General features: G+C 51.5%; 1 protein-coding gene across 1 annotated transcript in view; it reads left to right on the forward strand.

The window, feature by feature from the left end:
• Positions 1-12,999, forward strand: part of myo15b (myosin XVB) — a 34,053-nt gene that overhangs the window by 19,944 nt on the left and 1,110 nt on the right. The window contains exons 32-63 of the mRNA XM_086196354.1: positions 69-178; positions 543-610; positions 731-815; positions 1,326-1,358; positions 1,555-1,602; positions 1,674-1,831; positions 1,954-2,136; positions 2,523-2,601; positions 2,688-2,798; positions 2,887-3,055; positions 3,515-3,605; positions 3,732-3,996; positions 4,713-4,819; positions 5,522-5,581; positions 5,669-5,744; positions 5,838-5,956; positions 6,999-7,111; positions 7,297-7,438; positions 7,515-7,626; positions 8,305-8,572; positions 8,666-8,726; positions 8,808-8,880; positions 8,946-9,022; positions 9,105-9,181; positions 9,762-9,892; positions 9,974-10,068; positions 11,111-11,188; positions 11,266-11,362; positions 11,837-11,985; positions 12,096-12,217; positions 12,436-12,569; positions 12,642-12,775. Coding sequence (XP_086052480.1) covers positions 69-178; positions 543-610; positions 731-815; positions 1,326-1,358; positions 1,555-1,602; positions 1,674-1,831; positions 1,954-2,136; positions 2,523-2,601; positions 2,688-2,798; positions 2,887-3,055; positions 3,515-3,605; positions 3,732-3,996; positions 4,713-4,819; positions 5,522-5,581; positions 5,669-5,744; positions 5,838-5,956; positions 6,999-7,111; positions 7,297-7,438; positions 7,515-7,626; positions 8,305-8,572; positions 8,666-8,726; positions 8,808-8,880; positions 8,946-9,022; positions 9,105-9,181; positions 9,762-9,892; positions 9,974-10,068; positions 11,111-11,188; positions 11,266-11,362; positions 11,837-11,985; positions 12,096-12,217; positions 12,436-12,569; positions 12,642-12,775 — 3,625 coding nt within the window. The remainder of the gene's footprint in view (positions 1-68; positions 179-542; positions 611-730; positions 816-1,325; positions 1,359-1,554; positions 1,603-1,673; positions 1,832-1,953; positions 2,137-2,522; positions 2,602-2,687; positions 2,799-2,886; positions 3,056-3,514; positions 3,606-3,731; positions 3,997-4,712; positions 4,820-5,521; positions 5,582-5,668; positions 5,745-5,837; positions 5,957-6,998; positions 7,112-7,296; positions 7,439-7,514; positions 7,627-8,304; positions 8,573-8,665; positions 8,727-8,807; positions 8,881-8,945; positions 9,023-9,104; positions 9,182-9,761; positions 9,893-9,973; positions 10,069-11,110; positions 11,189-11,265; positions 11,363-11,836; positions 11,986-12,095; positions 12,218-12,435; positions 12,570-12,641; positions 12,776-12,999) is intronic.

The raw sequence follows: 12,999 nt of genomic DNA on the forward strand, positions 1-12,999 counted from the left end.
GACACCTGGCTTCATTTCTGAGTCAGTACCTGACTGACGGACTGACCCATCTGTGTCTTCCCCTCCAGAATGGGGACTACGGATATGGATGACTTCATCCCTCCAGCACCAGCCATGCAAGCTCCTGGACTCCCCCCCTTTGAGGGAAGCTCCTGGGGAAGAGATTATCCACAGGAAGGTACTAGCACTGGAACCAGAACCAGAACTGAAACTGTACTGTTGCGCTTCATGACCACAGGCAGGAGGCTTGGTTGGTTTTAGCTCAGCATTGAAGGACGTGGTTGTTTTGCTGATGACGTCACACAGTGTACCAGTGATTTGAGAACGTGGGTCAGCATGTTGCTTCTCTGTTCCCTTGAACGTGTCACGGTCTCCTGACGCGAGGCTGCTCGCTGCTGAGCGGCAGGTCTATCAAAGCCTCAACAAGAAACTCAATCTAATCATGTTTATGGATCCATGTTTCAGTTCATGTTCCTAAATCATCTAGTTGAGGATGTGGGGGTCCATAACATCCTGGTTCTCTTGTCTCCACCTGGCCGTAGGCCGAGCTCGCCAGATGGACGCCTACGTTGATAACCTGTTCGACCCTGTGCTGGACCAAGGACCGCCGGTTAGCCCCTCAGCTGGATTAGTTAAACGTGACATTTGAGGTAATCAATGCAGCTGTTCATTGTGTGTGTGTGTGTGTGTGTGTGTGTGTGTGTGTGTGTGTGTGTGTGTGTGTATGTAGGACATGGAGAGAGTGGCCATGCTGAACCGCAGGATGCGGGGCGGTGGAGGGGTGGGACCCATGCCACCCGGCATGTATGCTGCTGGTAGGAAACAAGTCCATAGTTGTTATCTGTAACAATCTGGGGGCTCTGGGGTGTTTGGGGGGGGGGTCTGGTGTGTCTGGGGGGCTCTGGGGTGTTTGGGGGGTCTGGGGTGTTTGGGGCTCTGGTGTGTCTGTGGCGTCTCAGGGTGTCTGGGGGGCTCTGGGGTGTTTGGGGGGTCTGGTGTGTCGGGGGGGTCTGGTGTGTCTGGGGGCTCTGGGGTGTTTGGGGGATCTGGTGTGTCTGGGGGCTCTGGTGTGTTTGGGGGGTCTGGTGTTCTCTGGGGGGTCTGGGGTAATTGGGGGGGTCTGTCGGCTGGTTACAGTTACATCATTCGATGAGAGGATGAGATGTTGGATGATCAAGCGTCATATAAAGGACCAATAAACATGTTCAACTAGCCGGTACCTGGAGAACTTGGTTCTGTCCATGAGTGACGCAGTTTCCATCTCAGAAACATGACTTTGTCTTTGTGCTTCTGGTTGTGAGTGAAACCTTCACCCTGTTTCCCAGGAATGCCAGTGACCATGACCAGCTACCCTGTGGGTGAGCGCAGATCCTGGAAATATCACTGAAAATTAGGGATCCTACAAGTGACACCACACACACACGCATGTGCACACACACGCATGCACACACACATACGCAAATACAGTAAAAATACCCTCAAACTCCTGGAGCTCTGAACTGGCGCTGAACGCATCATCAGGGTTGATGACATCACTGTGTGGTCTGTGTGCAGGAATGCCTGCCAGCTATGCTGCAACTCCCATGATGGCGCCTGTGCCAGGTACTCTTGTTCGCTCTGGAGGAGCTCAGTTGCTTCTTTGCTGTTCTAAAAGCTTCTGATGACCCCCCCAGCCATGATGACCCCCCCAGCCATGATGACCCCCCCAGCCATGATGACCCCCCCAGCCATGATGATGCCCCCCAGCCCCATGTTTACCCCCCCGATGGCCGACCCATTGCAGCTGGCAGCGTCTCAGCAGGCCTTCATCCAGCAGCAGGCTGTTCTCATGGTGAGGGAGGACTAGCAGACGTCACATACTGTTCGTGTCCCCACCTCTATCTGCCCCTCACCCCCCTCCCATGTTTACCCTCCCTTGTTCACCCCCCCCCCCCCCCCGCCCCGCATCCTCAGGCACAGCAGATGACCCTGCAGGCCATGAGTCTGTCCCAGCAGCAGCAGCAGCAGCAGCAGGAGGAGGCAAAGCAGCGGAGACAAAAGTTCCAGGCACCCCCCAGGGAAGGCCACCCCTTCCCTCCAGCCCCCCCGCCCACAGCACCCAAACCCGCATTCAGCTACAGACCGCCTGAGCCTGAGGTATCACTGCTGACAGTCGTGTTACGGTGCTCTGGTTCTGGTTCTGGTTTCTTCCAGGTTCTTGGTCAGGAGCTACAGCAGTAGTGTTGGTACAGTGGTGACATGCATGTCTCTGGGGTGGGGAGCTGGACCTCTGCTAACCCCCCAGCCTCCGTGTTCTGGTTCCTCTGAGATCCTCTGAACCGTCAACTGCTTACAGTCAGACTTGAACCACAAATTGTCTTTTGCCTCTCAAGTATTCACGTATCGGTGTCCTGAGCTCACAGAGACATTCTGCGTTACTTCTTTGCGTCACATTGCTGGACATCATGGTGGTCCGGTTACGCCAGCAGGTCCAGGAATGTGATGGAGTCTAAACTCATGTGGTCTGTTTGGGACTTTGCCAGGTGGAGAGACAAGTGGACTTACCAGACCCAGAGGACCTGCAGTCTGTCAGAGATAAGAGGGAGTACTTCCAGAAGATCGGTAAGTGGAGCAGGCCAGATGCACACTGGGTGGGGGTGTGGAGGTTACAGTAAGCCTTAAATCACACTCTGGACTCTCCTGTCAAGGTGGATCTAAAACCCTGCAGCCCTGCCAAGCCCCCTCCCCCCCTCCCCAACAACAACTCTCCTCACCAGTAGCTCGTCCTTCGCCTCCACCAACAGCCCCGAAGCCCAAAGGTGAGAGCGCGATAGCTTTGCGTCTCCTTCGGCCTCTGAGTTGCTATGAAGTGAGATAATCGTGTTCAATTCTTCATCACGTCATCAGTGAGACGGTCCCCCTCCCCTCCTGCCAGAGAGCCAGAACCCCTGAAAACAAAACCTACCCCTACTCCTCTCTCCAAGCCGATGCCTGAACCAACCTCCGACATCCGAAATATCATCAAATGGTACAACAGTCGACCGGGACCAGAACCCCAAAGCTTGGAGCTGGTCAGGTGAGTTCCTGGTCTTTGCTCTGGAACAGTTTCAGCTGATGTACTGCATCAGGAGGTGTGACGAGTGAGGATTACCGCTCCAAAACACACCTGAACTCCGTGACTCGACTCGTCGCTCCACTGTGGTACTGCCTCAGTGGTCGTGGGTCCCAGTTTGGTGTGTATGGTCCCATTCTGAGACCTCTGCTTTGGTAGGGGCTGTAGCGCTACGACCCGCCTGGTGAAAGTCCAACATGGCTGGTGTGTATTTACAATGTAAAGAACACCTGGTCCGACAGAGTCTCGTCCAGCTGGTCCTGAACCGTGGCCTTCCTCAGAGAGACTTTTGGATTGGTCTTGTTGGTTGGTTGGTTGGTTTTGTTGTGTACCTGTAGTGCTGGTTCACAGGGCCTCTTGTTCCTGAGCCTCCTCATGCGTCAGCAGTCACTCATGTTTATTAATGGTTTTTCCTCTTATCAGACCTCCTGCAAGGCAGTTTGCAAAGAAGACTGACCCCAAAGAGGAAGCACTGGCCAAACTCCGGAACCAGGCCCCGCTGCCTCAACAGAAGGTCGGGCTCGTCGCCTTCGTCCAACCCTAGCAAGACAGATCTGTCTACCTAGTAACAGAGCGTCAGCTTCATTCATCTTCCTCCCACTGAGTCTGTCTAAAATGCTCCATCATCCTCTGCTGGCAGAAACAATGGGTCCCTCCTCCAGTGGTCAAGGCACCACCACCTCCTCAGCCCCCGCCCCCGAAGCCCTCCCCTCCGTCCACCCGAGGGCGCCGTGTCATCTCCAACAACATGAGACAGAAGCAGCGCTCCCTGGAGGATCTTTTCAGCTCGCAGCAGTCCAAGCACCCTCCAAACACTCCCCCAGCCTCCCCACCGCCTCTTCCACAGCCAGTGCCGATCCCTCAGACCATCCCTGACCCGCCAGCCATGGCGGCCCCGTCTCTGAGTGGGTGGAGTTCGCACTTCTACCAGCAGCAATTCTGCCATCCTAACTCCTGCAGCTAAAGTTAAAGCTACCAGCTGAGGCTTCAGACCAAGAGAAGGATTCACTCCTTCTGTCAGAGCTACCAAGTTCTTTAACAGCTCGCTTGTACGAGAACGGTGCTCAACCTAAACCTCCTCTGAGATCTTCCAGTTCCAGTTTCCTTCAAACTCTCTCCGGTCTGAGAGGTGCAGTGCCCCCACTGATCTCAGACCAGCATCATGTGACCAGCACCTCACGTGTTGTTGCATTAAAGTCAACATTTCAGTTGTGTTTTAAAGGTACAGTGTGTAGAATTTATATTGGATCATTGGTAGAGTGGGAGGCACCTGACGTTTTCACCACTTACACATAATGACTGAAACTGGTTGTGCTGCAGTCTCGTAGTTACTCAGGACTCTGCAGCTCCAGTCGCCCTCCCACATCAGCCTTTTAACACAGTTCAATAATAATATCTGAAATTCTAGTCCAAATTGCTTCAATATAATTCACGTAACACCAGCGCAATGCGTTGGCGCCGCGTTCGCCTGCTGCCTCATTCTGGATATTTGTGATGTGAGTCATGTGATTGCTGGTTGGCAGCATCAGAAGCTGGGGATCAGGAAGAGATGCTGCGTTCTTTCTCTCTCATTACAAAACCACAGTACAACCATGTAATTGATTTTCCATCTCAACTGCAGACGTGATGCCGGAGGATGGGAGTCTTCGCTCTCAGCTGTACCGCTTCTCTGCTGGTGTCTACTTCTCATACTCCAACATGCCAGGAAAACTCTTCCTGCGCAAAGAGGTAAGACCAACAGGACCTGAGCTGCCACTGTAGCGCTGGCACTGCCTGGCTGAGACCAGCTCCAGGTGAGGGTGAGGACCACCTTCATATGATGACCCTGTTGTGTTATGCTAGGCTGAAGAACTTTGCTCTCCTGCCCAACATTTGATTCAACTCAATGTGTCTGAGACCCTCAGACCGTGTGTGAGCAGTAACTGTGGTTAAGAAGTGTGGTTGGGTGGAGCTGCGTGGACCAGCCAGCTTTTGGACTTTTACCTGAAATATGTTAAACAGGTGGGACCCTGAACGTGGCCCCGCCCTCTTTCAGATGCCAAGATTCTTTTTGCTCTCTGAGCACAGAATAGTTGTTCTGCTGGGACCAACAGGTCTGGCTCATCTGTCAGACCCCCAACTACTCCAGCGTGTTTATGCCTCATCAGTCTGCCTGTACAACCCACCAAGGTGTTTGACGCGGTGGGGGAAACTACACCGTGAACATTTGTGGAAAAAGAGCCAAACCTGATGTGGTCCCAGCTCCAGAGGCGGAATGTTTTTATTCAGTCATGTTTGAATGTCAGAGATGTTGCAGGTGACAGGTGCTCATAGAAACCATGTCATTCTACATGTTTCATTCAACACGCTACTAGAAGTGAAGCGTGTGCATTGGCGTGTTCCAGTTCTGCAACCGTGGCAACAGTTCACCTCAGTCTGGTTTACCTGCAGGTGTTCTACCCCCGAGACATATTCAACCGCCCCTACGTCCTCAACCTGCTGTGTGAACAGGTTAGGTGCCCTGCTGATGTCATGTTGAAGCCTTCGTAGCTTCCAGGGCTGTCATGCCTGATGTTGCCATGGTGACATGTTTTGCAGATCATGAGGGACAGTTACTCCGACAGCTGTGTGAGGGTGAGCAGGGAGGAGAGGAAGAAGATGAAGGACCTGCTGGGTGAGTGCTGGGCTCCTCATCACTACGTTGCAGCACGAACAGTCACGGCATGAACCGTCACGGCTCACCACTGTCTCTGTTCATGCTCCACAGCGAATTTCAATGTGGGAACGACTATAAGCACCATCCAGGATGACAACATGAAGAGGAGGATCGTCATTGCAGCTCGGGACAACTGGGAAAACTACTTCACCCGCCTGTTTCCTGTACAGGTGAAGTGGAACCATCACCTGGCTGGAGATCCTCATCCAGACTCTCATGATGGCAAATGTTGTCATAACGAGTACCAGGTTTTGAATGGTGTGGATGTGAAAACCGGCTCCAGGCTGTCTGGCCCAGCTGCCTCATGGGTGTTGGGGGGCTGGGACACTGTTTAGTGGGTGTTTGTAGTGTTTTTAGTGCTGCTAATGTGTTGCTCTGACGAGCAAACATAATAGGGTCTGAGCCTGAAGTACCTTCTGGCTCAGACCCGAATAATTAGCTTGTGAATTCACTTTTATGGTCAGAAACTTGACCACCAAACTCTTCTGAGTTCATCCAGGATCCCAGTGGACGTTGGTGACATTCACACCCCCCCCCCCCCCCCACACACACACACACGCACACAGTGCTGGTACAATACGGTGTGATAACACACATAGTATCACAGTATTACCATGTGTAATAACACAGAGTATCACAGTATTATCATGTGTAATAACACATATAGTATTACAGAATTAGCAGGTGTAATAACACATATAGTATTACAGTATTAGCAGGTGTAATAACACATATAGTATTACAGTATTAGCAGGTGTAATAACACATATAGTATTACAGTATTAGCAGGTGTAATAACACATATAGTATTACAGTATTATCATGTGTAATAACACATATAGTATTACAGTATTATCATGTGTAATAACACATATAGTATTACAGTATTATCATGTGTAATAACACATATAGTATTACAGTATTATCATGTGTAACAACACACAGTATTACAATATTATCATGTGTAATAACACACAGTGTTACAGTATTATCATGTGTAACAACACACAGTATTACAGTATTATCATGTGTAACAACACACAGTATTACAGTCATACACCCGCCAGTGTTGGTTTCAACACACTAGTGAGGGCCAGAAACTCACCACTACCTCAACCTGTGGTAGTGGTGAGCCATAAAAGTACTACAGAAGGGAGCAAAGTACACACTGTGCTGCACTTCAAAGATTTCTGGTGTTTTTACATGTTGCAGGCGGACAGTGGTGCTGCGGTTTTGGGTGTGTCACATCGTGGCGTTCGTCTCCTGAAGGTGGTCGGAGCATCAGGCATCAACCCCAAACACCTCCGTCTGCTCAAAAGCCACAGGTCAGAATATTGTCCCATATCTAGAGAATACACAGTACTGTAGTACCCTGGTGCTCACTGACACGTTGTACTGATGACTGAACCTCCACCTGAGGAGGAGGGTGAGGGTGAGGGTGAGGTGGAGCGACTTTCATCCTCCTCACCGTTTCCTGCTCCCAACGTCAACCTCTGCCTCTTTTAACCAGCTTTGCTGAGATGCTGTCAGTGGACCTCCGTGGCGGTGACAGCGTGGAGCTGCAGCTGACCAGGGAGACAGTGGTGCTGCGCTCCTCCAGGGCCCCTCAGATCACCGCTATGATCCGACTCTTCCTCCAGGAGCTCATCAAGGTCCTTTTCTCTGTTGGTCACCATCTTTCAGACTCAGTTCATGCTGTGTTTCACCGTCCCCTGCGTGTCTCTGCAGGACTCTGGTCATGTGGTTGCCCTCAAGAGTTACGTAACTGATGACAAAAGTCTACTCAGCTTCAGCAAAGGTGACGTCATCAAACTGCAGCCAATGGAGGGACTCCAGACAGGTCAGCGGAACCAGGAGGTTCTAATCTCTCAGTTCAACATCCCCAAGCTGACAGAACACCTCATAGTTGACCCTCCCTGATCTTCTCCTTGACTTCCTGGATAGTACAGACCATCACAGCTTGGGGCCACCATCTTGATCAACTAGACTGATGAGTCCCTCTTGTGTCCATAGAGACATGCAGGTCAGGGGTCGAGGAGGTCACTGTCATCCTCCACCACAGCCCTTTGTCCACCACTCTTGTCCTCTGAAGTAACACTTCACCTAAATGTCTCTCCAGGGACCTGCCTCCCCAGCATGTTCCTGTCACATGATTTAATATCCCACTGTGGTGCAGCAGGTCCCTCCAGTCACATATGACCTCAGATTGTCTTCCATCAGAGGGGAAAACGATTGAGTGTGACCTTGAACATCCTGGCCCACCTCCCATACACATTCACACACACACACACACACACACACACACACACACACACACACACACACACACACACACACACACACACACACACACACACACACACTAGGTCAACACTTACCAGAGAAGGAAGAGGAATAAACATTCTTATTGTTCTTCTACTTGTGTTGAAGTCAGGGCAGCAGGAATATGACAGCGAGCTGATACTTTGAACAATGATGATGTCAGCCACGTGCTAAATTGGTCAGTGTGTTCCACCAGGATGGTGTTTTGGCACGCTGGGAGGGCGTTCAGGTCTCTTCCTGGAGGACGCCACCAAGCCATCAGCTGCCCCCGACTACCGTTATCTCCATCTGACTCGAAGAGAAGACATAAGGAAAAGCATGAGAGGCACCAGACATGTCAATCAAACTAAAGACCCGCCTCCAGGTCCCATCAGCAGCGACTCTGAGGGGCCCAGCAGTGCCAGCTCCATCCATGAGCTGGAGAACCTCTCTGCCCTGGCCGAGTTTGCCCTGATCTACTTCAGGTAGAGTAGACCAGCCGTTGTTATCATTCCTGAGTGGAGAGGATCGTGGTCCAGCTCACACCGTGAGCTAATTTTGGCTTTTGTGTCTATCAGAGTGGGAGTTGCAGGTCTGCCCCCTGGTGGGGGTCTGTCTGAGGCGGTTCAGTTTACAGAGGTAAGACGGTTCAGCCTTCACAGCAAGTACTGTCAACATAGACCTAAATGTGTGTGTGTGTGTGTGTGTGCTTGTGTTCAGGTGCCCATACAGGAGTCGCTCATTCTCTACAACGACCCTGACACCAACCATCTGTCGGTCCAGTGTTTCATGAGTGAGTACTGCAGCTCCACCCACCAGAGTCTCAGTGTCACTACTCACTCTCTCCTCTCCCTGCAGCCTTGATGCAATTCATGGGGGACGCACCGGCCAACACCGGCACCAGCCAGGCCTCCTGCCTGGGTCACATCCTTCTGGTCAGTGAGGCCTCAGCAGGCTGCAGTCAGATGAGCAGAGGTCAGGTAGAACTAAGAGAACATGTCTCTCTCATCTGTGCAGCTGGGAAAGGAGCGGGAGTTGCTGAGGGATGAAATCTACTGTCAGGTCATCAAGCAGACCTCCAACAACCCCACCAAGTGAGTGCATGCAGGGAGGCTGATGACTGACTCGTGTCAGTGACAGCACTGTTTGTATCTGCAATATTGCAATAAATGTCATCATAGATGAGGGGTCAAAGAGGGCAGCAGTGCTCTGTAGCTGCTCGGGGGCTCAGACACTCAGTCTCTACCCCAGAGGACAAGACCACCAAAGAGAAAAGCCAGGAGGGTCGCTGACGTATGAAGAGTTCTGATCAAATATGTGCTGAGAGTCTGAGTGTGAAGCAAAGCCACAGGAGCACGCCAGTGACAGAACTGGACGCTGATATCCAGATGAATGCAGGTGATGACAGTGGCTGCTGTTCTCGTGTTCTTAACCAGAATCCAACATTTTCTGGTGTTAAATTCATGTTCTGCTCCAGATGTTGAGGAGTTGGTTTCATTGTCTCAGCATCAAACTATCGTCGTATCTGGAGACAAAACTAATCTAGATGGAGAATTGTAGAAGGTGGCATATACCACCCAGTGTCCCGTGAGGAGCGCGCCTCCGTCAGCCTGCAGCATGTATCCAGGTGTCACACCAGCAGGGTTGCTCAGGTCAGTTGGTTCACCTCCTCAGGTCCAGCTGCACTCTCGGCTGGCGCCTGCTGAACCTGATGACGGGCTTCTTCCCCTGCTCTGATGCTCTGTTGCCTTACCTGTCACGCCACCTCCACGACGTCTCCCAAGACTACCAGCACCCCTACCAAGGTAGCCCCCCTCCACACACACGAGAAGTCATTGTCACACATAAACCTGATGTTGAAGTGTGAACAACATGTGTGTCCTCAGAGCTGGCGAGTGTGTGTCAGGAAAACCTTCATCAGTCCGTCCGTTTCGGCGGCCGGCGCACCATCCCCTCCCGTGTTGAGACGGAAGCCATCCTGGCAAGTGGAGCGTACTTATGACATCACATGTCGTGTTGATTTGAAGTGTTCTCGTCCATCATGATCCTGCAGACGTCCTTGTCTTTGTAAAGATACACTTTATTCACCATTTAGTGCAAACACATGGACTGATTTACAGACACATGGCAGAAGGAGACACCACAACAACAACAACAACAACAACAACAACAACAACAGCGACACAGTGACCTGCTAACTTAGGCTGATGGTTGTCGCATCCGTGGCTGCTGTTAGGAGGTCCAACCTCTGGGAATCGCAGATTTTTTTCCTACTTTCCCAGTTCCATTCATCTATCATCCATCATCCACCCATTCATCATCCATCATCCACCTATTCATCATCCATCCATCCATCCATCATCCACCCATTCATCATCCATCCATCATCCATTCATCCATCATCCACCCATTCATCATCCATCCATCATCCATCCATCATCCACCCATCATCCATCCATCATCCATTCATCCATCATCCACCCATTCATCATCCATCCATCATCCATTCATCCATCATCCATCATCCCTCCATCCCTCCCTCCATGTTCCCCCTCTTCTCCTGTTCAGGGTGGTGGGGGTGGAGCCTATCCCAGCAGCCTTCACCCTGGGCAGGTCACCAGTCCATGGCAGGGCCAACACATAGAGACAGACAACCATTGGCTCTCCCAGTTCAACATATTTCCTGGTGATAGCTGGAGCTGGGGTGTGGCTACCATGAGTAGTTGGAGCACAGGTCAAGAGTATGCAAACGGGGGTGGAGTCAGGAGAGTTTGCTGGTTATTTCTTTACAAGGATGTTGTATTGTGAGAGAAGCCAGAGTGTGAGTCCTTTGTGCGTTCAGTGTGTTGTGCGTGCACGTCTGACCCAGTGTGTCCTATTATGAGCATCTGGTGCCGTGTGGTGGGTGTGTGATCTGCACTCTACACACGCTGGTACTTCTGGATGGTAAAGATGGAGCTGGTTCCTGGTCTTGGTGTTGAGCTCGCCGCTGTCCTGATGTCAGGACTCTTGTCTGTGTGCAGGCTGGTAAAACATCTCGCCGTGTTGCTCTCCAGCTGCCGGGAGGCGCAGAATTCCCCGTCAAGCTCCGCAGCTTCAGTGTAAGACTTGCTCATAGCGGCTTGCCGATGGTCGTTACCTTTCATGTCTCATATGTCCCTGCTTTTATCTTCTCTAGATGGTAACAGATGTGCTCCAAGAGCTCTGTGCAGAAATGGGCGTCTCAGAAGTCTCTGAAATCAGAGAGTTTTCCATCCTCGCCGCACGACCTCAAGGTAACTCTGTTTCGAGGGGTCATGACCTGTGTGACATCACAGACCCTCTCTGAGTCGTGTCCAGGGCTGGGAAATTAGTCAACATTAACAGAGACGATTGAAATTGAGATTGAATTCATCAGAATTGTCCTTAAATCCCAGAATGAGCTCGAATGTGTCGGAGTGAAGTTCTGCAATGTGAACACAAGGATGACGGCTGCATCTGATATTGGGAACCAAATCACAGTTTCAATGTCAGTCAAAATCATCAGGATCTGATTTACAAATCTTACAGCCTCCAACCACAGGAGCAAAGTTCTCAGGTGACTCTGGACCTGAAGGCGCCGCCGTCATGACCCAACGTGTCGAACCTCTCGCTGACTCATCAGACTTCATTTCTTTGATCCTGACACTCTAACAGTCGAGAGCTCATCAGAGGTCATCAGGCTGTGAAGTCGTCACTTCTAACCCGTCCTCACTGCTCCGCTCTGTCAGACGAGCTGGTGCGGCCCCTCCATCCTGAGGAGTACCTGATGGACTTCATGCTGGAGGATGGCTCCATCTTCCTGTCCCTGAGAAGGGTGATCTGGAGAACCCCCCTGAACTTCAACAACCACCTCTACGTGGACTTCCACTACCAGCAGGTGACAGAGTACGCAGAGTTCAGCAGCAGCAGAACATCTGTGTTTCCATCCAGATTTTACTGTCCTCTGTGTGTGTGTGTGTGTGTGTGTGTGTGTGTGTGTGTTTGTAGCTCTGTGGTCAGTACCTGAGTGGGCAGCTGCTGCTCCCTCATAGTTCCTCATCAGTCCAGCAGATGGCAGAGTTGTCAGGCCTGCAGCACCTGGCCCAGGGACTGACGGACCCCCCCTCACTGTGAGTCGCCCAGCCTGGCTGGAGACACCAAGCATGTGTCCCCTCGTCCTCCCTTTGGACAAGAATGAAGCCAGGAGACATCCTCTTCATCATCTTCATTAGATTAGCAATGCTAAATCTTCTTCAAAGTAACTGATGGTCTCAGGTTCATGGAGTGAAGTACCTCGCTAAATGTGAGTGTGTGTGTGTGTGTGTGTGTGTGTGTGTGTGTGTCTCAGGCCAGAGATGCGAGGCTACCTGCCCTCCCAGCAGGGTCTCAGCAGTAAGGAGGAGGAGATCCACTCCTTTACTCTGGGCCAGGTAGCAACCATGCAGACTCTCGGCCCCCAGGACGCCAAAATGAGATTCATTGGTAGGTACCCCCCCCCTCCAGGGTGTCTGTGTGTCTGTGTGTCTGGACTTGTCTGACTGCTGTGTCCTCCAGAGTTGATGAGCATGCTGCCTCTGTTTGGCTCCAACACTTTCTTGGCTAAGAAGGTGAACCTGCGCAGCTGTCCGTCGCCCTGCATGGTCAGCATCAGCCAGGAGGGGGTGCTGTTTCTCCACCCTAAAACACAGGTACCCAGTCACAGGGGAGCACTTGGGGACCCCCCCAGAGAGGACCAACATGTGATGTGACAGAGTTCATTGTGGTGCAAAATAGAACGTTTGAAACTGAATATTTTGGTCACTAAAGACGTCTGAGATGAAACAGCATCACATTCTAGATATGAATGTCAAATGTCTCCAGCTGTTGACTGGGACAGAAGCAGAGGACAGTGGCCCCTGCAGCTACTTTGGCT

This window comes from Aulostomus chinensis, chromosome 23 (assembly GCF_037954235.1).
Source record: "Aulostomus chinensis isolate RoL2024-O1b breed Wild chromosome 23, RoL_Achi_v1.0, whole genome shotgun sequence".
Classification (NCBI taxonomy): Eukaryota; Metazoa; Chordata; class Actinopteri; order Syngnathiformes; family Aulostomidae; genus Aulostomus; species Aulostomus chinensis.